The sequence below is a fragment of the Oncorhynchus kisutch genome, linkage group LG18, assembly GCF_002021735.2.
Source record: "Oncorhynchus kisutch isolate 150728-3 linkage group LG18, Okis_V2, whole genome shotgun sequence".
Taxonomy (NCBI): domain Eukaryota; kingdom Metazoa; phylum Chordata; class Actinopteri; order Salmoniformes; family Salmonidae; genus Oncorhynchus; species Oncorhynchus kisutch.
This window is the reverse complement of record NC_034191.2, coordinates 28,041,300-28,066,271: the sequence shown is the minus strand read 5'-3', so window position 1 is coordinate 28,066,271 and position 24,972 is coordinate 28,041,300. Positions and strand designations below refer to the sequence as shown.

The 24,972-nt window shown below is 43.4% G+C and overlaps 1 protein-coding gene across 2 annotated transcripts in view; it reads left to right on the top strand.

Moving 5' to 3' along the window:
• The window catches only part of rpa1 (replication protein A1), a 56,466-nt gene that overhangs the window by 4,396 nt on the left and 27,098 nt on the right, over nucleotides 1–24,972 (top strand). For both annotated transcript variants that reach the window (XM_020508084.2, XM_020508085.2), the window contains 7 exons: nucleotides 1,768–1,897; nucleotides 2,242–2,344; nucleotides 2,437–2,505; nucleotides 2,826–3,018; nucleotides 13,155–13,291; nucleotides 14,497–14,645; nucleotides 24,334–24,466. In XM_020508084.2, coding sequence (XP_020363673.1) covers nucleotides 1,768–1,897; nucleotides 2,242–2,344; nucleotides 2,437–2,505; nucleotides 2,826–3,018; nucleotides 13,155–13,291; nucleotides 14,497–14,645; nucleotides 24,334–24,466 — 914 coding nt within the window. The remainder of the gene's footprint in view (nucleotides 1–1,767; nucleotides 1,898–2,241; nucleotides 2,345–2,436; nucleotides 2,506–2,825; nucleotides 3,019–13,154; nucleotides 13,292–14,496; nucleotides 14,646–24,333; nucleotides 24,467–24,972) is intronic.

Below are 24,972 nucleotides of genomic sequence, written 5' to 3'. Positions count from 1 at the left end.
GGTGGGAACCACACATGCGGAGATCATCTGTAAACCTACTCTGTGTCTCACAAAGATAAAAAATCTCATCAGACCAAGGGACAGATTTCCACCGGTCCAATGTCTCTTCTTATTGGTCTCCTTTTAGTAGTGGTTTCTTTGCAGCAATTCGACCACATAGGCCTGATTTTCACACAGTCACCTCTGAAACAGTTTATTTTGGAGATGTCTGTTACTTGAACTCTGTGAAGCATTTATTTGGGCTGCTATTTCTGAGGCTGGTAACTGTATATACTTTTTTTTAACTAGGCAAGTCAGTTATGAAAAAATTATTATTTACAATGACGGCCTAGGAAGAGTAGGTAAACTGCCTTGTTCAGTGGCAGAACGGCAGATTTTTACCTTGTCAGCTCGGGGATTCGATCTAGCAACCTTTCGGTTAATGCCCCAACACTCTAACCACTCGGCTACCTGCCGCCCCAAGTAATGAACTTATCCTCTGCAGCAGAGGTAACTCTGGGTCTTCCTTTCCTGTGGTGGTCCTCATTAGAGCCAGTGTCGGAGTGCATGATGGTTTTTGCGACTGCACTTGAAGAAACTTTCAAAGGTCTTGAAATGTTCTGGATTGACTGACCTTCAAGTAATGACGGACTGTCATTTCTCTTTGCTTATTTGAGCTGTTCTTGCCATAATAAGAAAAACAAAATTATGTTTTTTGTGGTTATTACATGATTACATATGTGTTAATTAATAGTTTTGATCTCTTCACTATTATTCTACAATGCAGAAAATAGTATAAATAAAGAAAAACCCTTGAATGAGTAGGTGTGTCTAAACATTTAAACATTTAAACATCAGACTGGTACTGTGTATTTAGTAATTCTACTTTAATTTTGCTTTTAAATTTTTTTAAATGGGATTTTTTAAATACATATTCTCACTAAATAGCTAAAAGAAGAAGGGTGCAGGTGACTAAATAAATGTTAATCATCTCTCGTGACATAAACATTTCTAATCATTACACATTACAAGTGTTTAAGCAGGGATTTCATGAAAATATGCATGGCTAAAGGAATGGTTTCTTAGTGCTAACCTATAGTATCATAGGGCATTTTGTGAACCATGTCCGATGAACTCTTAGCCTAATCTATGACTTCAGGAGCTTATTTTATGGTCTGGGTCGTAGGTATTCATCCCACTAATCTGGTTTTAGGGAATTGAAGTAGTGATGGTGAGCTTCATCCTCCTCATCAGCACAGTTGTTATTGTTCAGTTGTGTGGCTGTGCTGTGCTGCTTTATCTGGGGGCTTAATTACTAGAAATGCAGTTGTTGGCAAAGTTGACACTTTGAATTGTAATCCACAGTGTGAGACGCACACAAATCAAATGTGCAGTTAGTGCTTGTCCGAACAGAGAACCCTCAGTCAGGCCGTATGCACCAATCTCGTGTGGGAAGAGCAGCTTTGGTTTGTTGTTTCACACTTCTGTCTGCTTTCAGTCTGTGATACACGAATCATCTCTCACTAAAACACCATCTCACAAACTCAGAACTTAGTTGGTCTTGGGATGTTGTCTCCTCTCTCCTACTATCCCAAATCTACCGCAATAAATCGGCTACTCTTCCTGGTATAAGTTTTTCTGTTACGTGAGACTACTCTTATGAAGTGAGAATTACAGTGATCAGGGAGTTTCAGCCCTGATAAGTTATGGATGTCTATTTTGTTGAGTTTGCCGCTCTCTATATGCACTAATAGCTCTCTGTTCTCTCATTTCCCTATCTATCATTAGGCACCATGAACAAAGGTCCCAGCAGAGAGTTTGGGGGGAAGAAGGCCATGCCTCTGTCTGCAATGCCCAGCACTCCTGGGGGATCCTCCAAAGTCGTGCCCATTGCCAGCCTCAACCCCTACCAGTCAAAGTGAGTATTCTTCTTATACCCGTCTATGGTTGCGTCCCAAATAGCCCCGTATTCCCAATATAGTGTACTACTACTAAAGTAGTGCACTATATAGGGAATGGGTGCCTTTTGGGATGCAACCTATCACTTTGGCAAACATCTCAAACAACATGATCTCTTGCCCAAATGTTTATTCTTAAGTCATGATAATCCTGTTATTCTTTAGTCATAGACTGGAATAATGACTGTTTGTTTGATTTGTATTTGGGGATGTTTTGTGATTTATTCCATAGATAGTTGGTCAAGGTATTTTCAAGGAATAGAGGTCCATCCAACAGCAACATAAACTGGTTATTTTCTCTCAGGTGGACCATCCGAGCACGTGTCACCAACAAGAGCGGCATCCGCACCTGGAGCAACTCTCGTGGGGACGGCAAGCTGTTCTCTATGGAGATTGTGGATGAAAGTGTGAGTAACCCTTTCTGTTTGCATTTTCTCATGTTGCCATATTGGATCGTGTGGAGCTAGTCCATTGCTAACTGTGTGGTGTGTTGATGCAGGGAGAGATCAGAGTGACTGCCTTTACCCAGGAGGTGGACAAGTTCTACAGCATTATCGAGACTGGCAAGGTGAGAGGAACTGCCTCCTATTAAGGATGCTTATCTACCATATGCTTGTCACTTTCACAGATTTGGGTCAACCTAGTAATTCATCTCAATGTGCTATTGCCAATAATTTTTGATTTGTACAATGTGCTGAATTGGATATGATTTGGTGTAATGAGATGATGAATGATTCTCTCCAAATTGAGTCAAAGGACAGTAGCAAAATGATCCTCTGCTACAGATCCTCTGCCAGGCTTGATTTAGTTCCTACATCAATATTCAGCTGAAATGAATCCTATGCCCAAATCCACTTTAGATTTAAACCTACTTTTATTCATGCCCAGGTGTTCTACATCTCCAAGGGATCACTGAAGATCGCCAACAAGCAGTACTCGTCCCTGAAGAATGACTATGAGATGACCCTAAATGGAGAATCCACCATCATCCCCTGTGAGGACACCCAGGACGTACCCATGGTGCAGTGCAACTTCATCTCCATCGCTGACCTGGAGGCCCGAGAAAAGGACGCCATTTTGGGTAAGGTGCAGGTGTAGCAAGGGAGGAGCAAAGAGGAAGGGTGGTCCAGGCAGGGCTGGCGGGGCGTGATAACCGTCAACAAACTTAGCTTATTATTATCCTATCATAGGGATGGATGCTACGGTAGCAGGGGGTTGTGCTGGGGTGGTTTAGGTAATTATAAGAGCAGGGATAAAAGTCATTAATAATGCTGATGACAGTAGTGTCCTGTGGCACAGATTGACTTTGGGCCCTATGGCGGAGCCCGGTGAGGAGAGGAGGGAGAATAAGAAACCATAGACAGCATCCCAAATGGCAGGGGGGGGGGGGGGGGGGGGTGAATGCAAATAGTCCGGGTAGTCATTTGGTTTGCTGTTCAGGAGTCTTATGGCTTAGGGGAACCCTCTTGGACCTAGACTTGGCACTCCGGTACCGCTTGCCATGCAGTAGCAGAGAGAACAGTCTGTGACTGGAGTCTTTGGCAATTTTTAGGACCTTCCTCTGACACCATCTGGTATAGAGGTCTTAGATGGCAGGAAGCTTGGCCCCGGTGATGTACTGGGCCGTACGCACTACCCTCTGGTGTGCCTTGCGGTCGGAGGCTGAGCAGTTGCCATACCAGGCAGTGATGCAACCAGTCAGGATGCTGTCGATGGTGTAGCTGTAGAACCTTTTGAGGACCCATGCCAATTCTTTTCAGTCTCCTGAGGGGGAATAGTTGTTGTCGTGCCCTCTTCACAACTGTCTTGTGTTTGGAGCATGACAGTTCGTTGGTGATGTGGGCACCAAGGAACTTGAAGCTCTCAACCAGCTACACTACAGCCCCATCGATGAGGATGGGGGCATGTTCGGCCTACCTTTTGCTGTGGTTGACGATCATCCCCCCCATGATCACGTTGAGGGAGAGGTTGTTTTCCTGGCACCACACTGCCAGTTCTCTGATCTTCTCCCTGTAGGCTGTCCCATCGTTGTTAGTGATCAGGCACTGTTGTGTTGTCAGCAAACGTAATGATGGTGCTTGGCCATGCAGTCATGTGTGAACAGGGAGTACAGGAGGGGACTGAGCACTTACCCCTGAGGGGCCTCCATATTGAGGGTCAGTGTGGCAGATGTGTTGTTACTTACCCTTAGCACCTGGGAGGGGTGACCCGTTTGGAAGTCCAGGATCCAGTTGCAGAGGGAGGTGTTTAATCCCAGGGTCCTATGCTTAGTGATGAGCTTTGAGGGCACTATGGTGTTGAATGCTGAGCTGTAGTCAATGAGCACATAGATGTTCCTTTTGTCCAGGTGGGATAGGGCAGTCTGGAGGGCAGTAGCGGTTGGGGCGGTATGCAAATTGTAGTGGGTCTAGGGTTTCTGCTATAATGGTGTTGATGTGAGCCATGACCAGCCTTTCAAAGCTCTTCATGACTAAAGACATGAGTGGTATGGGCCAGTAGTCATTTAGGCAGGTTACCTTTGTGTTCTTGGGCACAGGGACTATGGTGGTCTGCTTGAAACATGTTGGTATTACAGACTCGGTCAGGGAGAGGTTGAAAATGTCAGGGAAGACACTTGCTAGTTGGTTAGCGCATGCTCGGAGTACACGTCCTGGTAATCCTTTGGCCTTGTGAATGTTGACATGTTTTTGAAGGTATTATTCACATTGGCTACGGAGAGTGTGATCACACAGTCGTATGGAACAGCTTGTAACCTCACGCATGCTTCAGTGTTGCTTGCCTCAAAGTGTGCCAAGAAGTCATTTCGCTCGACTGGTAGGCTCGTGTCACTGTGCAGCTCGCGGCTGTGCTTCCCTTTTGTAGTCCATAATAGTTTGCAAGCCCTGCCACATCCGACGAGCAACAGAGCCAGTGTAGTAGGATTCAATCTTTGTCCTGTATGGAGATGAAACAGTGAAAATGTCATATCACGATTATAGTGAAATGATCACGGTTATCAGTATTATCGCCCTGTTGTTAAAACGTGCTGGAGATGTTTAAAATGTACTAATACACACACTGAAATCATGTCACCAAGTTTTATATTGAAAACCAACAAATACAATTAGCAGCACTATGCACATTTTGTGTGCCTAATCATTAAAATAATAGCATTAACATTAAAGATGGCACCATGTGGCCATGAGAGGTAAACGTTTCCCTCTTGCAGGTTTAAGTTAACATAACCTTAAGTAAGCAAATCAAATAAACAAACAACAAATACAATTAGCAGCACTCACTTTGTAGTGAGGCATGGCAACCATCTGCCTCAGAAAGCCAGGCCTCTCAACAATTTGAAATGACATCATGTCCTTTGTCCAATGATATATGAAAGGACTGCAGTGAGGTCTTGACATTTTTTGATGTGGGTGCATAAGCAGCCTGCCTTTTTAAATGCTTGCTCAGTGTCTGTCACAACTGTAAACGAGGAGGGACCAGTAGCATCACTGGGTTTGCCTGCTGCATGCCCACACTGTAAACAAGGGAATAGCAAATGTTTTATTATTATTCACACAGTCCATCTTCTGTGTTGCATTTGAGTATATGCAATGACCCCATGCACAATTTACATAAATGCAAATTAGTCTCAAGAAGACCGTGATAGTAATTGCAATGAGCACAACAATTTGACTTGTGTAGGAGTCTATAGTGTTTCTCTCGTTGGAGCACTTACAACCAAGTCTGTCGGATTTTAAATGAACAAATTATGTTGGTTGGGTGACTAAACTACATAACGTGTTATCGTGTGCAATGGGCGAATAGTCTGCATACAGCAGCATAACAACTTGTAGTTTTTACAAGAGTAGTTAACACTGAAAGCTTCAGTTTACGTTATTGACAAGCTATTAGCAAGTTAGACAGACAAACCATGACATTTTCCCCCGTTCCGAAGTCCCCACATCATGCATTGAGCTGAAAGTTAACTTGCCTTGCATTCGCTATAAAATAGTGGGAAGTTTTGCCCCCTTTCGCAGCGATTATTATTTATGTTTTTGTGTGTTCTGCAGACGGGGTGACCATCTTCGATTTAAGCTTCCCTCCGCACTCTTGTAAAACCCAAAATACGACCACCCTTTTAATTTGGTCCTCTTAGAAGGCTGAAAAATCTCCCGAGCGCTGTCACTGCCTTCCACCATGTTTTCACACACAACAAAACCTATGTTCCATGCTGCGCCTGCATCAGACTGTTGCTAATTTTGGTTGATTCTGGACAGTATTTACTGTGGGTTTTTCAAACCGTGGTAATCAAACACGGTTTTAATGATAATTCAAATTTGAAACGGTAATACTAATCGTAGGGAATTTTATCGTGAAACCGGTAACCGTTTCATCCCTAGTCCTGCATTGATGCTTTCCCTGTTTGATGGTTGGTCGGAGGGTTATAAGCGTCCGGGTTAGAGTCCTGCTCCTTGAAAGCGGCAGCTCTACGTTTTAGCTCAGTGCGGATGTTGCCTGTAAACGTGCACTTATTGATGAAGCTAATGACTAATGTGGTGTACTCAATGCCATCGGAAGAATCCAGGAACCATTTGGGATGCAGCCATAAAATTGTAATGTCACCGATAACATCTCATTGGCTTTGGCCCCCTGGCAGGGATCCATGGCTATGCATCAGCTCACCCTGATAGCAGGTTAACATGAATCTATACTCAGGATAAATTAGCAGCAATGTCGATTTTGTTTTATTTTTGTTTCCCATTCCAATACATGCATCATGATAAACATTAGTAATGCATGTGCCAAGTGACCAGGAGATGCTGGATAGGCAGTGACCTCACACTTAATCTGAACAGGATAAATTGCCCCATTTCCCTGAGGGAATGTGTTGTGGATAGCTGTAGGACCTTGAGTGACCCAGGAGACTCACACGCGATCAATATTTATATGTGGAAATGTGATTTATTTAGAATGGGAATGGGTGTTTGTCTTTCTGACTTATTCCATAGATAGTTGGTCAGGGTCTTTTCAAGGACTAGTGGTGGGCAATTACATAGTAAGGTCAACCTGAGCATGAAAACACTTAATAGCTTATTTCCTAATTCAACCACTTTTGTATTTACCTTGAATGTGTGTATTTTTGAAGTACAGACTACAGTTGGCCATTATGTTTTCCTAATGTAGTGTTATTGTTACTATAATGTAGGATACAAAGTCAAAATAAAAAGGTTTTTAGTCAATCAGATTTCATAGCTCTTGGCAATGGCTGTGTTTCTGATCGAGTCGGAAGGTTAATAAAACAATATCAAACACATTTTTAGTCCATTGAGTGCTAAGATAGAACGCTGTTTTGGACAGGAAGTGTCACATCGTAATGTTTTTGAAGAAAAGTTATTGTAGATGGTTTCGAGTATGATTGTATGTAAGACATCAAAACTATGAAATTACACACATGTAGTAACCAAAAAAGGGTTAAACAAATCTAAATATATTTTATATTTGAGTCTTCAAATAGCCACCCTTTTGCCTTGATGACAGCTTTACACTCTCTTAGCATTCTCTCAACCAGCTTCATGAGGTAGTACCCTGGAATGCATTTCAATTAACAGGTGTGCCTTGTTAAAAGTAAATTTGTGGAATTTCTTTCCTTCATGCATTTGAGCCAATCAGTTGTGTTGTGACAAGGTAGGGGTGGTATACAGAAGATGGCCCTATTTGGTAGAAGAGTGAGTCCATATTATGTCAAGAACAGCTAAAATAAGCAAAGAGAAATTACTTTAAGATATGAGGGTCAGTCATTCTGGAAAATTACAAGAACTTTGAAAGTTCGTTCAAGTGCAGTCGATAAATCTACGGTGGTCGAGAATTTCAATAAGCATTTTTCTACGGCCGGCCACCATGCTTTCCACCTGGCTAACCCTACCTCGGCCAACAGCTCTGCACCCCCCCCCCCCCCCCCCGCAGCAACTTTCCCAAGCCCCCCCTGCTTCTCCTTCACCCAAATCCAGATAGCTGATGTTCTGAAAGTGCTGCAAAATCTGGACCCCTACACATCAGCTGGGCTAGACCCAAACTCTTACAGACCTGTATCCATCCTGCCCTGCCTTTCTAAAGTCTTCGAAAGCCAAGTTAACAGATCACCGACCATTTTGAATACAACTGTACCTTCTCCACTATGCAATTTGGTTTCCGAGCTGGTCATGGGTGCAACTCAGCCACACTCAAGGTCCTAAACGATATCATAACCGCCATCGACAAAAGACAGTACTATGCAGCAGTCTTTATCGACCTGGCCAAGGCTTTCGACTCTGTCAATCACCGTATTCGTATCGGCAGACTCAATAGCCTTTGTTTCTCAAATGACTGCCTCGCCTGGTTCACCAACTACTCAGAGTTCAGTGTGTCAAGTTTGAGGGCCTGTTGTCCGGACCTCTGGCAGTCTCTATGGGGGTGCCACGGTTCAAATCTCGGGCCGACTCTTTTCTCTGTATACATCAATGATGTCGCTCTTGCTGTTGGTGATTCTCTGATCCACCTCTACGCAGACGACAGCATTCTGTATACAGCTGGCCCTTCTTTTGGACACTCTTAACTTCTTATGGTATAGGGGACGCTTGCGTCTCACTTGGCCAAAAACCAGGGAAAATGCAGCTTGGCATTTCAAATAAATCGATATAAAAATCTTTCATTAAATTACACATGTAAGATACTCAATTAAAGCTACATTCGTTGTGAATCCAGCCAACATGTCAGATTTTAAAAAGGCTTTTCGGCGAAAGCATAAGAAGCTATTATCTGATGATAGCACAACAGTAAACAAAGAGGGTAGCATATTTCAACCCTGCAGGCGCTACACAAAACGCAGAAATAAAATATAAAACATGCCTTACCTTTGACGAACTTCTTTTGTTGGCACTCCAATATATCCCATAAACATCACAATTGGTCCTTTTGTTCGATTAATTCCTTCCATATATATCCAAAATGTCAATTTATTTGTCGCGTTTGATCCAGAAAAAAACAGCTTCCAAAATGCGCAACGTCACTACAAAATATTTCAAAAGTTGCCTATAAACTTTGCCAAAATATTTCAAACTACTTTTGTAATACAACTTTAGGTATTTTTAAATGTTAATAATCGATCAAATTGAAGACGGGTCTATCTGTTTTCAATAAAGGACGAGAGGAAACTAACGCTACTTTTCAAGTCTTGCGCAACTCTCAACAGCTTTACCCTTTTCCAGGATGGCCCTACTTCTTCATTGCACAAATGAATAACCTCAACCAAATTCCAAAGACTGGTGACATCCAGTGGAAGCAGTAGGATCTGAAAACAAGTGCCTAAGAAATACTGTTTCCCAATTAGAACTCACTGAACAGACAGAGACCTAAAAAAATGAAATTCTGTACGGTTAGTCCTCGGGGTTTTGCCTGCTACATAAGTTATGTTATACTCACAGACATGATTCAAACTGTTTTAGAAACTTCGGAGTGTTTTCTATCCAAATCCACTAATAATAATATGCATATCTTATATTGTTGGCATGAGTAGCAGGAAGTTGAAATTGGGCACGCTATTTATCCAAAAGTGAAAATGCTGCCCCCTATACCTTAAGAAGTTAACAAACCTCCAAAGAGCTTCAATGCCATACAACACTCCTTCCGTGGCCTCCAACTGCTCTTAAATGCAAGTATAACTAAGTGCATGCTCTTCAAACGGCCGCTGCCCACGCCCGCCCGACAAACATCACTACTCTGGATGGTTCTGACTTAGAATATGTGGACAACTACAAATACCTAGGTGTCTGGTTAGACTGTAAACTCTCCTTCCAGACTCTCATCAAACACCTCCAATCCAAAATGAAATCTAGTATTGACTTCATATTATATTATATTCATATTTCACAACAAAGCCTCCTTCACTCGTGCTGCCAAACATACCCTCGTAAAACCGACTATACTACGATCCTTGATTTCAGCAATGACATTTACAAAATAGCCTCCAACACTCTTCTCAGCAAATTGGATGTAGTCTATCACAGGCCATCCATTTTGTCACTAAAGCCCCATAAACTACCCACCACTGTGACCTGTGTGCTCTCATTGGCTGGCACTCGCTATATATCTGTCGCCAAACCCAATGGCTCCAAGTCATCGAAGTCTTTGCTAGGTAAAGCCCTGCTTTATCTCAGCTCACTGGTCACCATAGCAACACCCACCCATAGTACGCTCCAGCAGGTATATTTCACTGGTCATCCCCAAAGCCAACATCACCTTTAGCCGCCTTTCCTTCCAGTTCTCTGCTGCCAATGACGAACGAATTGCGCAAGTCACTGAAGCTGGAGACTTATATCACCTCACTGCACCTGTACACAGCCCATCTGTAAATAGCCCACCTAACTACCCCATCCCCATGTTATTGTTATGCTATTTTGCACCCCAGTATCTCTACTTGCACATCTATAACTCCAGTGTTAATGCTAAATTGTAAATATTTCGCCATTATGGCAAATTTTTATCGCCTTACCTCGCTAATCTTACTACATTTGCATACTGTATATAGATTTGTCTATTGTGTTATTGACTGTACGTTGTTGTTTTTGTCGCACTGCTCTGCTTTATCTTGGCCAGGTCGCAGTTGTAAATGAGAACTTGTTCTCAACTGGCCTACCTGGTTAAATAAAGGTGGGGGGGGGGAATTATATTTAAAAAGTTGCAAAAACTATCAAGCACTATGATGAAACTGGTTCTCATGAGGACCGACACAGGAAAGGAAGACCCAAAGTCTGCTGCAGAGGATAAGTTCATTTGAATTAGCAGCCTCAGAAATTGCAGCCCAAATAAATGTTTCACGGAGTTCAAGTAACAGAGATATCTCAACATCAACTGTTTAGAGGAGACTGCGTGAAATCAGGCCTTCATGGTTGAAGTGCTACAAAGAAACCACTACTAAAGGACACCAATAAGAAGAGCCTCGCTTGGGCCAAAAAACACGAGCAATGGATATTAGACTGGTGGAAATCTGTCATTTGGTGTGAAGAGTCCAAATTAGAGATTTTTGGTTCCAACCACCATGTCTTTGTGAGACGTGGAGTAGGTGAACGGATGATCTCTGCGTATGTGGTTCCCACCGTGAAGCATGGAGGAGGAGGTGTAGTGGTGTGGGCGTGCTTTGCTGGTGACACTGTCAGTGATTTATTTAGAATTCAAGGCACACTTAACCAGCAAGGTGTCCACAGTACTCTGCAGCAATACGCCATCCCATCTGGTTTGCACTTAGTGGGACTATCATTTTTTTTTCAACAGGACAATGACCCAACACACCTCCATGCTGTGTAAGGGCTATTTGATGTAGTGCTGCATCAGATATCCTCAACCCAATTGAGATGGTTTGGAATGTGTTGGAGTGAAGGAAAAGCAGCCAACAAGTGCTCAGCATGTGGGAACTCCTTCAAGACTGTTGGATAAGTATTCCAGGTGATTCTGGTTGAGGGAATGCCAAGAGTGTGCAAAGCTGTCAAGATAAAGTGTGGCTGCTTTGAAGAATCTCAAATATATTTTCATTTGACACTATTGTTCATTCCTACATGATTACATATGTGTTCTTTCATAGTTTTGTTGTCTTCACTATTATTCTACAATGTAGAAAATAGTAAGAATAAAGAAACTCTGGATGTAGGTGTCCAAATGTTTGACTGGTACTGTATATATGATAATGTTAATATTTTCATCGTTGTATTTGTGTGTAGCCAAGCCTTACTTTCAAAGTGTCTTGTTTATATTTTACCGTAAGACTTTGAGATTCTGACTTTTTCCCTATGTGTCTGTGTTGAAGGAATTCTAAATTCCTCTGTTTTAATTCCCAATCAAAATTAAACACTCTGTCAATGCATTAAGGGTTTGTAAGACCCTTATTTTATAAGAATGGACAGAGCCCCGGTCTTAAAAGTCAGGTAAAGGCGTTTAATTCAAGAGAGTACTGCCTTCATACACATTTTACCACAGGTTATAAACTGAAAATGACGGAACATTTAGAAAACGCTGACGTCTCTTCTTGACACTGGTAGAAAGGCCATATAGTTCTCAAGCCTTCCCTCCTCGCCTAGAGCCAAGGTCAGTCAGTGTAGATAAGCATTCTAGACAGTCTGGAGATAGTTCATTCATTTGTACAAAGGAACAGACCGTCATTGTTCTAACTTTTGCCCACGTTCACACACCTCCGTTCCAGTACCAAGGCTGTGTCTCAAGCCTTCCCACATCCGTCTCCCTACCAATTTAATATAATTTACGAGTCAAGGTTTTCTTGTGTAGATAAGCATTCTAGCCATTCTGATTCATTTGTACCAATGAACAGACTAGTAACAATGATAAACTTTTGACCACATTCACTTCAGTACTGGGATCAGATAAGAAAATTCATACATATACAGTAACATTTAGTATTTTGATTAGTACATATACAGTACCATAATTGTATTCTGATTAGTACATCCTGATTGAAATGTATACATAATTAGTCATTATAGATAAAAATTCCCTTAACAGTCTGTTCTCCCAAAAATGACTGTCCTTTTCCTTCACACCCGTAACAAGTTGTTCCGTTACTTCAATGTGATATTATTTAGCACTTTGTAATTTTGTCTTTACACTTCCCCTATAAGGGTTCTACAAAAATACACTGAGTTCTGTTGAGAGTACATAAAGGAGAGTTGACTGCTTTTAGTTTATGTAAAAAATCTTCAGACAGTGATAATATTAACAATGAATAGGCTACATCCGTCAGGCTGGGAGAGTGATGAGAGGCTGTGTTAGAGAGCATCACACTGACTGATCTATACATTATTTATATTTGAGCTTCCATCCAGAGTTACTTACAGGCACAATTAGGGTTAAGTGCCTTGCTCAAGGGCACATCGACAGATTTTTCACATAGTCGGCTCGGGGAATTAAACGCCCAACGCTCTTAACCTCTAGGCTCCCTGCTGCCCCATGAGGATAATTATTTAGGATGTATAGTGACTTAGATCAGTCAGTGTGTCTGACTTCAATGTGGTGAAAAATCTGTACTGTACTCATGATGTCATCTGTGTTGCAAATGTATTCAACTATCTATGGACATTCCACATACGTGATCAATACTTATAATATATGTCTGTTTTTCTCCTGGGTCATTCAAGGTTCTCCATAGTAATGCTGCTCATAGTCTACTGTGCTTATAAGTTGACCGTGTGTGTTTTCCAGATGTGATTGGAGTGTGTAAGAGCGTGGCTGACGTGACCCGCCTCACCACCAAGAACAACCGTGAGGTCTCCAAGAGGACGCTCAACCTGATGGACCAGTCTGGTAAACTGGTGGAGGTCACCCTGTGGGGAGAGGAGGTGAGGACTGGGGGAAAGACCAGCACAGCCATATAGATGGTCTATATGCATCTGGACACAAGGGGACAGTCCTGCTTGATAAAGAGAGGATGAAAGTCACTTTCTCTCATGCTGGGTGACATGCTGTAGCACCTTCATGATTTGTGTCCCTTTGTCCTGTCAGCCAGCGTCCCAGGAAGGGCTACAGTACACCTCTCCTAATTGAAAAGGTGTTATGAGCCGTATGCCTCCCTGTGTTTGGAAATGTCTGTTAAGCAATTTGAATAGGCAGAGGAGATTTGAGCAGTGGGCTCTCTCTGTGGGTTTAATAGAAGCTGATGTGGTTGAAGTCACTGAGTAAATACCATGTCACATTGTGATGAAAGAACCCAGCTCCAGCATTTGATTTTATACGTGGCCGTGGCTATGCTTAGTTTGCCACCATTTCTTTCATTCTGACAACTACAACACAATGTTCCCTCTTTATTTGTTCTGCAGATATCCCCTATCCAGGGGGACTTGCAGAGGTACACAACATGTATAGTTCATAAAGAACAATAAGCTTTAGTAAATGCAGAATTGCGTATAATATTTTTCACTTTGTTTTTCTTCCCCGCTGCTCATACTTTTGGCCATGTAGTGTATGTGGACAGCTGCTCGTCCAACATCTCATTCCAAAATCATGGTCATTAATATGCAGTTGGTTTGCTGTTATAACAGCCTCCAATCTTCTGGGAAGGCTTTCCACTAGATGTTGGAAAATTGCTGCAGGGACTCCGTTCAGCCACGAGCATTAGTGAGGACAAGTTCTTCTACACCGGTCTTGACAAACCATTTCTGTATGGACCTCTCTTTGTGCATGGGGGCATTGTCGTGCAGAAACAGGAAAAAGCCTTCCCCAAACTGTTGCCACAAAGTTAGACGCACAGAATAGTCTAGAATGTAATTTTATGCTGTAGCATTAAGATAAGGATAAGGGGGCAGTTCCAGTGAAGGGATAAGGGGCCTACACTGAAAGTCACTGAGCTCTTCAGTAAGGCCATTCTACTGACAATGTTTGTCTATGGAGTTTGCATGGCGGTGTGCATGATTTTATACACCTGTCAGCAATGGGTGTGGCTGAAAAATCCAAAAATTTGAATGGGTGTCCACGTACATTTGGCCATGTAGTTTTGCATATAAAGTGTATCTTGTTAACCTAGTCAACCTATCTGTTCTATTTGCAGGCAGAGAACTTTGATGGATCTGGGCAGCCCATCTTGGCCATCAAAGGGGCCAAGCTGTCGGACTATGGGGGAAGATCTCTGTCTGCTTCGTTCAGCAGCACCGTCATGGTCAACCCCGACATCCCTGAGGCATACAAGCTGCGGGGCTGGTAAGTGTCTCTTGTCTGGAGCCACATAGCTTTAGGTGCTAAAGGCCTCTGTAACTGTGTTACCCAGGCTGTTCTTGTATATGTATGGTGCTGCTATTAGGTCATATTTTGGGTTTGAAGACCTGGAGTGAATCTCTCACATCCTCTGCTCCACCGTTGAGAGAATTCTAAAGGACTTAAAGGAATTTGAATGTTAAATATCAGATCCCCAAACTCGGTGAGGGTGCGTGCTCAAGCTTGGTTCGTCAAGATTAGCCTATCTCCCATTAGTGAAGATGTAGGAGGAGGTTACTTCAATTAAGCATTACATATGAATGCTAATCATTCTTTACCTGCAGACAATGCCCTTTTTCTCCTTCTAATCTGCCCTTCAAAGAAGCAACAAATAACCGGTGCAGCTCCAGACCACAGAGTTTGATTGTGGTGTTGGGAGCATTTGTGTTTTTAGCACGTTGATGGGCATAACATACATTTTTTATATTAATGACAATAACAACTACATTGAAAAAATATTTGTAAGTAAACCTAAAGCCTATATTTTATTGGAACAAATATAGTGAATGTAGGCCCAGATTTAGTATGTGAGAGTAGTTGTTTGGGTAAAGAGGTAGTTAGTAGCACATCCACATGCAGTGGTTTAAGATGGCATACACAGAGGAACAGGCTGTTATCCCTTGAAGATACCCTATTGGCTGCTCCAGTAAAGCAATGGGAAAACAGTTACTATGACTCATGCTTTCATCTTTTCTTTGCGTTGTCTTGCCAATTCCCGTTATTCATTACCTAAATAATGTTATTCACTCTGTACCATATCCCAAAATAAATACTCTGCTTTTCCAATCCCATATCTAGTTTGGAAACTAGGCAGCAGTTTTGTTTAAGTTTATATCAAAGCCATGTCTTGTTAATGGCTGGGTAGAAGCATAAAATTGAATCTTGTAATTCAAAGGGATTGATGGAGGAGGTGGGGTGATCATAGGGACTGAAGGGACAGTCATTACTCCTATTTAACCTTTACCTCAGCTTTCTGGCACCTTGATTGATCTGTCCCTCCATCTTCTACGTCCTCTCCTCTTCTGCTCCACTCTGACAACAGACCAGGCCTCCCAGTCAGAAATTTAAGGCAAAATGTCTCAAAAGTGGAGATCCAATCGATTCTCACCCAAGGTGCTTTATTTTATTTACCTTCCAACAGCAACACCGGCCCCACACTCCACAGGGAAATAAGATGAAAGGAGGCTGAGGAATGAAAGGGAAAAGGACCCAGTAACAATTCCAATTTATATTCTGGCACGTCCTGTGTGTCTTGACATGTGCTCAAATTCCACTTTCCTGTGCCTTGAAAAAAAGTTGGTCCGCTGTAATTATTTTTGAGCTGATCAGAAGCCTTGGTCTGCATAATGAGAGAAGTGAAATGTGACTACATAGCAGGAGGGAGAGAGGGGTGGCAAGTCTACACAATATCCTAATTTCTGCCACTTCACTGGGTGTCTTGGCTGGGGTGATTTCTTTACAGAATTAGGACCAGTTGGGTATTTTGAATGATATTTGGCAATTACAAAGAGGTCATTCTCCAAACATAATGTGGTAGGAGTGTTAAATGCTTCTCGACCATTGTCTGAGTGGTAGCCTGTCTCAAGCATTTTGCATTAAATCGTATAGCTTGTTTACCAATATGGCTTTGGATAATGATGTGGATGTAGTGGAGAGACTTGACGTGAATCTTCCACCTGCTCACTTCAACAACGCAGGTGTTCCACTCCCACACCCTCTGAGCTGTGGGAGCTTCCTTCACTTTCTCGCATGTGTCTCAATGACTCCCTATATAGTGCACTACTTTTGACCAGAACCTTATGGGCCCTGGTCGAAAGTAGTCTACTACATAGGGAATAGGGTGCCATTTGGGATGCAGACACTCAGTCACTTCTCACATGGACAACCAGAGATAACGAGGCTAAGTGTTGATATGTTTTCCAGTGCAGAGCCTGGCTGCCATGGGATTATGCAGGTCCTCAAGGACCAGTGGGCTCCTGCAGGTTCGCAGGCATCCATCAATTAAGCAAACAGTTCAGAGGTTGCTGATATGAGTCCTGACCTCAGCCATTAGTCTCAGACAGTGGTGCACTAAGTCCTATATAACACTTCTGTTTTGCGTGTGGCAGTGACCCAAACAGCACATTATAATATTTTGGGATGATATTATACTGAACAAAAATATAAATGCAACATGGAAATTATTAGTCCCATTTTTCATGAGCTGAAATAAAAGACCTGGAAACTTTCCCATACGCACAAAAAGCGTATTTCTTTCCAGATTTTGTGCACAACGTTGTTTACATCCCTGTTGGTGAACATTTCTCCTTTACCAAGATAATCCATCCACCTGACAGGTGTGGAATATCAAGATGCTGGTTAAACAGCATGATCATTACACAGGTGCACCTTGTGCTGGGTACTTCTCAAGGCTGCTCATCCCTGCCCAGTCATGTGAAATCTATAGATTAGTGCCTAATTAATATATTTCAAGTGACTGATTTCCTTGTATAAACTGTAACTCAGTCAAATCTTTAATGTGTATATTTTTGTTCAGTGTATGTATCGATTGACTCAAAGTATAACTTTTTTTGCTAATATAGGTAGTTTTAGCTACCACTAGTCTGCTGTACCTACACCAAAACTTCAGTATTTTTCCTTCATAGCTTGTAATCCGTCTTCTTTTTATATAATGAGCCAACATGTTTTCAGCACTTTTATTTTCCTGACTGATCAAAACTAATTTTGTCATGCTCTCTTGTCTCTGCAGCAGACATATAGTGAGCAATATGTTTGAGACCTCAAATTGCAGTTTATTTTTTATTTAACTTTTATATAGCTAGGTTGATCAGTCAAGAACAAATTCTTATTTACAATGACGGCCTACCGAGGAACAGTGGGTTAACTGCCTTGTTCAGGGGCAGAACAACAGATTTTTGCAATGTCAGCTCGGTGATTCGATCCAGCAAACTTTTCGTTACTAGCCCAAAGCTCTAAACGCTAGGCTAGCTGCCACCCTGTATTGAATCGCAATACATAGAGAATCACAATACATATCGCATCGGCACCTAAGTATCGTGATAATATCGTATCGTGAGGTCCCTGGTAATTCCCAGCCCTACTGTACATGACGGTCTACTGTCTAAATATGGAAGACTCTCACGTATTGTAAGGAAGTAAAAGGTTGTACGGAGAACAAATGTATATTTTATTTTCAAGTAGTACGGAACAATATGTTGATTTAAAACTAGGTTAGTAGTGAATGATTTAGTGATTTTAGGCCTAGCACATCAGTGCTTGTTGAGTACATTCAGTTCTCTGGGAGAGAAGGATGTTGATCATCAGTGAGCCATGCTTTTAGCAGTCTGAGTCGGCATTGCATATTTCACCCTATTCCAAATATAGTGGTCCATGGGGCTCTGCTCAAGAGTAGTGCACTCTATAGGGAATAGGATTCCATTTGGGATGTAACCGATCTGTCCACAAATGAGGTCTTTTATAAGATCGTTTCATCTTGCAAGCATAGAAAACCCAGAGCCTATTTACAACTGAAAATGAAGTCGAGCTCTGAGAGCCTTCTGTCAGAGCCAAGCTCTTGAAAAGCATAATTTTGCAAAGTGCAGGTATCTTAATTTGATGATTTTTGCTGCAGACTCTTTGGATTTCCGTAAGTATCTATCCTACCCTGGGTAAGCTGTTGACTGAAAGCCATGCAGTGGATCAGGGGTTCCGCTCAGCCTATCCCTGTGTGTGCTGGACTGAAAAAAAATAAACATTTCTATCCCTTTAATGTCAATCTAATTAATCTTATGGAGAGAAAGTGTTTAATTTCCTCAAACAAGTATGCCGCACTACGCAGCAATTATCTTGAGCCCTGATTTGGTTCTGAGCTCCATAATATATATTATATGATTCCCTTTTTGTCTTTGAAATAGACTTCTACAGATTGCCATGAAATCTGTGTTCTTTTTTTGGGGAGAATTGGGAATAGGAACTACTGTGCATGAAAGAAACATGGATTTGTCTTTATGGAGAGCATCAAATGCGATTTCTGTGGTGCTGCAGTAATTTAGAGCACTGTCTTAGCCCCTTGCATAATTTAAATGCTTAGAGATTAATTTAGCTCGATTAATTAAGGGTTCCTTACTCAACTGGCGCTGCTTTTACCTTTGCTTTCTGCAACTTTGGTACATGCTCGTTTGGTGCCCTGATTATTTAGGCATTTAAAAGATGCTTAACCATAATTTATTTACCTTATCATAAAGCACATCTACTTAATTATAGCTTAATCTAGTAAATTACCCTGCTCTTCCCCAGTATGTGAACTCAGCAAAAAAAGAACATCCTCTCACTGTCAACTGCGTTTTATTTTCAACAAACTTAACATGTGTAAATATTTGTATGAACATAACAAGATTCAGCAACTGAGACATAAACTGAACAAGTTCCACAGACATGTGCCGACAGAAATGTAATAATGTGTCCCTGAACAAAGGGGTGGGGGGGGGGGTCAAAAGTAACAGTCAGTATCTGGTGTGGCCACGAGCTGCATTAAGTACTGCAGTGCATCTCTTCCTCATGGACTGTACCAGATTTGCCAGTTCTTGCTGTGAGATTTTACCCCACTTTTCCACCAAGGCACCTGCAAGTTCCCAGACATTTCTGAGCGGAATGACCCTAGCCCTCACCCTCCGATCCAACAGGTCCCAGACGTGCTCAATGGGATTGCGATCCGGGCTCTTTGCTGGCCATGGCAGAACACTGACATTTCTGTCTGGCAGGAAATCACGCACAGAACGAGCAGTATGGCTGGTGGCATTGTCATGCTGGAGGGTCATGTCAGGATGAGCCTGCAGGAAGAGTACCACATGAGGCAGGAGGATGTCTTCCCTGTAACGCATAGCGTTGATATTGCCTGCAATGACTACAAGCTCAGTCCGATGATGCTGTGACACACTGCCCCAGACCATGACGGACCCTCCACCTCCAAATCAATCCGGCTCCAGAGTACAGGCCTCATTGTAACGCTCATTCCTTTGACAATAAACCTGAATACGAACATCACCCGTGGTGAGACAAAACCGTGACTTGTCAGTGAAGAGCACTTTTTGCCAGTCCTGTCTGGTCCAGCGACGGTGGGTTTGTGCCCATAGGCGACGTTGCTGCTGGTGTTGTCTGGTGAGGACCTGCCTGACAACAAGTCAACAAGCCCTCAGTCCAGCCTCTCTCTCCCTATTGCGGACAGTCTGAGCACTGATGGAGGGATTGTGCATTCCTGGTGTAACCTAGGCAGTTGTTGTTGCCATCGTGTACCTGTCCCGCAGGTGTGATGTTTGGATGTACCGATCCTGTGCAGGTGTTGTTACACGTGGTCTGCCACTGCAAGGACGATCAGCTGTCCGTCCTGTCTCCCTGTAGCTCTGTCTTAGGCGTCTCACAGAACGGACATTGCAATTTATTGCCCTGGCCACATCTGCAGTCCTCATGCCTCCTTGCAGCATGCCTAAGGCACGTTCACGCAGATGAGCAGGGACCCTGGGCTATTTTCTTTTGGTGTTTTTCAGAGTCAGTAGAAAGGCCTCTTTAGTGTCCTAAGTTTTCATAACTGTGACCTTAATTGCCTACCGTCTGTAAGCTGGTAGTATCTTAACGACTGTTCCACAGGTGTATGTTCATTAATTGTTTATGGTTCATTGAACATGGGAAACAGTGTTTAAACCGTTTATAATGAAGATCTGTGAAGTTATTTGGATTTTTACTAATTATTTTTGAAAGACAGGGTCCTGATAAAGGGTTGTTTCTCTTTTGCTGAGTTTAGTAACGTACCCTGAAAATGCCTGCCTGCTCAGTTGCTATTTGGGACGATTTAGATCAAATCCACATAAAATAATAATGTAATAATGTTTATCTCATTTTGTGCTAATTTGTTTCATAAGCAAACCTGAACGTAAAATGTTTCATTTTGATCCACCTGGTCCATACAGTAGCAGCCTTTGTCCATTAGATGGCATCATCAGACACATCTGGAGTGGCTCCTGTCCTCCCTCTCGTTCTCCTAGCTGACTGGACAACTGTCTGTCTCGCCATCTTCTTGTCATTCCTCCCCTTCCTGACACAGCCTCTTGTTCCTTTCCTCTTGTTGTCCTCAGTCCTATTGCCGTCTCTCACTTAGTGACACTTGGCCACTCTCACTCTTTCTGTTCAGTGTTGTTTTCCTGCAGTCCTCCTCACTGAGTCATCTGATCTCCCTTACACACTACATACAGACTGGAATGTGTCCCAAATGGCACCCTATTCCCTTTATAGTACACTACTTTTGACCAGAGTGTAATGGTCCCTTGTCAAAAGTAGTGCATTTGGTAAGTGGACACACTGTTACCCACTAGTGGGGCTGCTCTGCTCACAGCAAAAATATATTTGTCCTTTTCACTTTTTACCCCAATGAATAAAATAGCATAAACCTTTTGCGTGCGGACCCTCTACTAATGAAGCAGCACGCCAGTTAGTGATTTCAAGAACCTTTTGATTGCCCTCGTCCGCTCACATGCTGGAATTGTGCTGCTGCTCTCCACTAGTTGTGCTGCTGTTCTCCAGTCCAGTAGTTGCTGCGCTGCTCTCCAGTCCAGTAGTTGCTGCGCTGCTCTCCAGTCCAGTAGTTGCTGCGCTGCTCTCCAGTCCAGTAGTTGCTGCGCTGCTCTCCAGTCCAGTAGATGCTGCACTGCTCTCCACTAGTTGTGCTGCTGTTCTCCAGTCCAGTAGTTGCTGCGCTGCTCTCCAGTCCAGTAGTTGCTGCGCTGCTCTCCAGTCCAGTAGTTGCTGCGCTGCTCTCCAGTCCAGTAGTTGCTGCGCTGCTCTCCAGTCCAGTAGTTGCTGCGCTGCTCTCCAGTCCAGTAGTTGCTGCGCTGCTCTCCAGTCCAGTAGATGCTGCACTGCTCTCCACTAGTTGTGCTGCTGTTCTCCAGTCCAGTAGTTGCTGCGCTGCTCTCCAGTCCAGTAGTTGCTGCGCTGCTCTCCAGTCCAGTAGTTGCTGCGCTGCTCTCCAGTCCAGTAGATGCTGCACTGCTCTCCACTAGTTGTGCTGCTGTTCTCCAGTCCAGTAATTGCTGCGCTGCTCTCCACTAGTTGTGCTGCTGTTCTTCAGTCCAGTAGTTGCTGCGCTGCTCTCCAGTCCAGTAGTTGCTGCGCTGCTCTCCACTAGTTGTGCTGCTGTTCTCCAGTCCAGTAGTTGCTGCGCTGTTCTCCAGTCCAGTAGTTGCTGCGCTGCTCTCCAGTCCAGTAGTTGTGCCTTGATTGTGCTGCTGTCCACTACTTTATTTCTCTCATTCATTCCGACTGAGTCTGTGTTCCAAAATAACACTTAATATTTTTTAGTTAAACAAGTAGCTTAACTATGTGGCTATTCTACTTGATCTCTCTCCTCTTATTCCCTCTTGTTGTTGTCAGTAGTTTGTCCCACCTTAGTTCCCGCCTGGCGCATGTCCTTTTGTGAAATCAAAAACTGTTTTTTGAGATTGACAATTTGGAAATGTTATGTTGGAATAGAATACGTCACATTTACAACCACATTCCTATTGAAAATGACCTCATGTACTGCGTTGTTCAACTCCACAACTACAGGGACTGGTTTCTTGAGCAGACCTCATGGATGACTAGTCATATCCGTTGTATGTTGTCCGCCAGTCAGAGACGCACCATGAGAGCCATAGCTGGAGGCAGGGAAGGAACAAAACAGTGCTTACAGAAGGGTTTCTGTCATGCTCAGCTGCTCTATCTCCTTCCCTCTGTCACATGCTCACTGTCATGTCGCCCTGCTGTCCTGCCAGTCCTGTCCTCTACTTGGCTGTATGGCTCGTTGTGACGGTGCCATGCTATGCACATGAATCTGTTCTTTTCCCTTCCCTTCTTCTTGTCGTTGTCGTCTCTCTTCCAGTCGGTTAGTCTCACTTCATCCACGCTCGGAGCATCTCCCTGCCTGTCTGTCAGACCACTGTTGCACATCTTCTGCCAGCTCCAATTTGTCCTCCTTTTGTCTCCTCCATCAAGCCCACTGACTTACTGTACTCTGCCTGTTGTAGCGGTTTCCTACAGAAAAATCTTCTGTTTGTCTGCCTTTATATTCTGCGTTACATAGTATACATGGTATCTTGTTTAGCATTTTGTAACTCAAAAAGAACGTCTTGAGAAATAAGGTATACTGTACATTAATGATAATCTGCCTACCTACCAGGAGTCGGCCCTGTCTGGATCTGAAAACGCCACAAATGTTTAATTCCTTTCATTCTATTCCAGCCTATTTCTCTTGGCGAAACACCAGCAGCTTCATGAAAGGAGTTATTGTTCATCAGAAACAAATAAGTATTTTCAGGTGGATTTCAGAACTAGGTTGATGTTGTTTTTAATGCATCATCAGCCAGGTGTTTTTGTTGTTACCCCCTATCTGCACGAACACCGGTACAATTATAACAAAGCAGGGATGCTAGTGCAGAGATGAGGGAATAGGTGCCACAGGAAAGAATTACTCACATTTTTCAGTGGAGGGGAAATTGGCAGAGGCCATAGTGGCCGGGCCACATGCTCACAGGCCATTAATGGGGATATTTTCAATTAGTCATGCTTCTAAGAGCAAGGCCCGGCTCCCTGTATTTACTCTTACCCCCCCCCAGCACTACACAATACCTGCTAGCAATAGATTAGTAAGCGCTATTGATCTCTTGCACCATTCCAACCTGAGTGTTCTATAGTTTTTCCCTTTTTACCCCTGTCCCCTCCCCCTACTCACCATCCCTCTCTCCTTCCCACTTGTCTTGTGTGAATCACCTGGAGGTAACGCTGAGTGAAAATTGGTTTCTGATTCCGCCATCACTGCTGTAGATTCATTTCACTGCCACTCAGCCTGCTTTGCTCTCTGCACAGACTATATCTGTATCCCAAATGGCACCATATTCCTTATTTATTGCACTATATAGGGAATAGGTTGCATCCTAAAAGGGAAGTCAATCTCAGCTTTGTCAAACAGGGAAGGCTATGTTGGCCAGGATGGATTTTATTAAACCCCTACTAGACAACTGACAAGGCAGTGGTCAGTGGTCTGCAGGGCACGAGGCTACAAGTCAGTGGTCCGCAGGGCACGAGGCTACAAGGCAGTGGTCCGCAGGGCACGAGGCTACAAGGCAGTGGTCCGCAGGGCACGAGGCTACAAGGCAGTGGTCCGCAGGGCACGAGGCTACAAGGCAGTGGTCCGCAGGGCACGAGGCTACAAGGCAGTGGTCCGCAGGGCACGAGGCTACAAGGCAGTGGTCCGCAGGGCACGAGGCTACAAGGCAGTGGTCCGCAGGGCACGAGGCTACAAGGCAGTGGTCCGCAGGGCACGAGGCTACAAGGCAGTGGTCCGCAGGGCACGAGGCTACAAGGCAGTGGTCTGCGGGGCACCTCTATGTATTACACTTTGTCTCTTCTATTGTGATTGATGGGGTTGTTTCTGCAGTGACATGTTTGTGGTTTTAGGCTGGGTTTCTGTATAGCACTTTGACATCTGCTGATGTAAAAAAAAAGGGGGGGGGGGCTTTATAAATAAATTAGATTTGATGTTGACCAAGGTGGGGTGTGTGTGTGTGTGTGTGTGTGTGTGTGTGTGTGTGTGTGTGTGTTCGTCCAGGTATGACCAGGAGGGCCACTCTATGGATGGCCAGTCTCTGACGGAGGCGAGGACAGGTGGAGGAGGAGGAGGGAACACCAACTGGAAGACCCTGACTGACATCAAGACGGAGCACCTCGGACATGGAGACAAGGTTTGATACGCACGCACACATACGGCACGCACGCACACATACGGCACGCACGCACACATACTTTTATGTAGATAAACACATGTACATCCAAATATTGTCAAATATAATAAGGATCTACATGCTTTTCTTTGTTGACTTGATTCGAAGCAAGAATATTCGAAGACAACCTGAAGACAATATTGAATACAAGCCATCATTTATTTAAAAAAGTGTGAGGTAGACCAACCTGCATTGTGGATCCAACAGACAGCAGGCAGCATACCATACAGCATCTCAGTCACTATGGAGCAGGATTCTCTTGTCTTGGCTGACAGTCATTATGTTAAATATTTGTAATCAGAGCGACTCATTAAATGACTGCGTTGCTGGTTCCCGAGCTTGTTTTTAAAGCAGAATGCTGGCTTGTTTGTGTCCAAAATGTGACCATGTTCCCTATATAGTGCTCTACTTTAGTCCAGGGCCCAATGGCACTCTGCCATATGGGACGTGGTCAAAAGTAGAGTGCT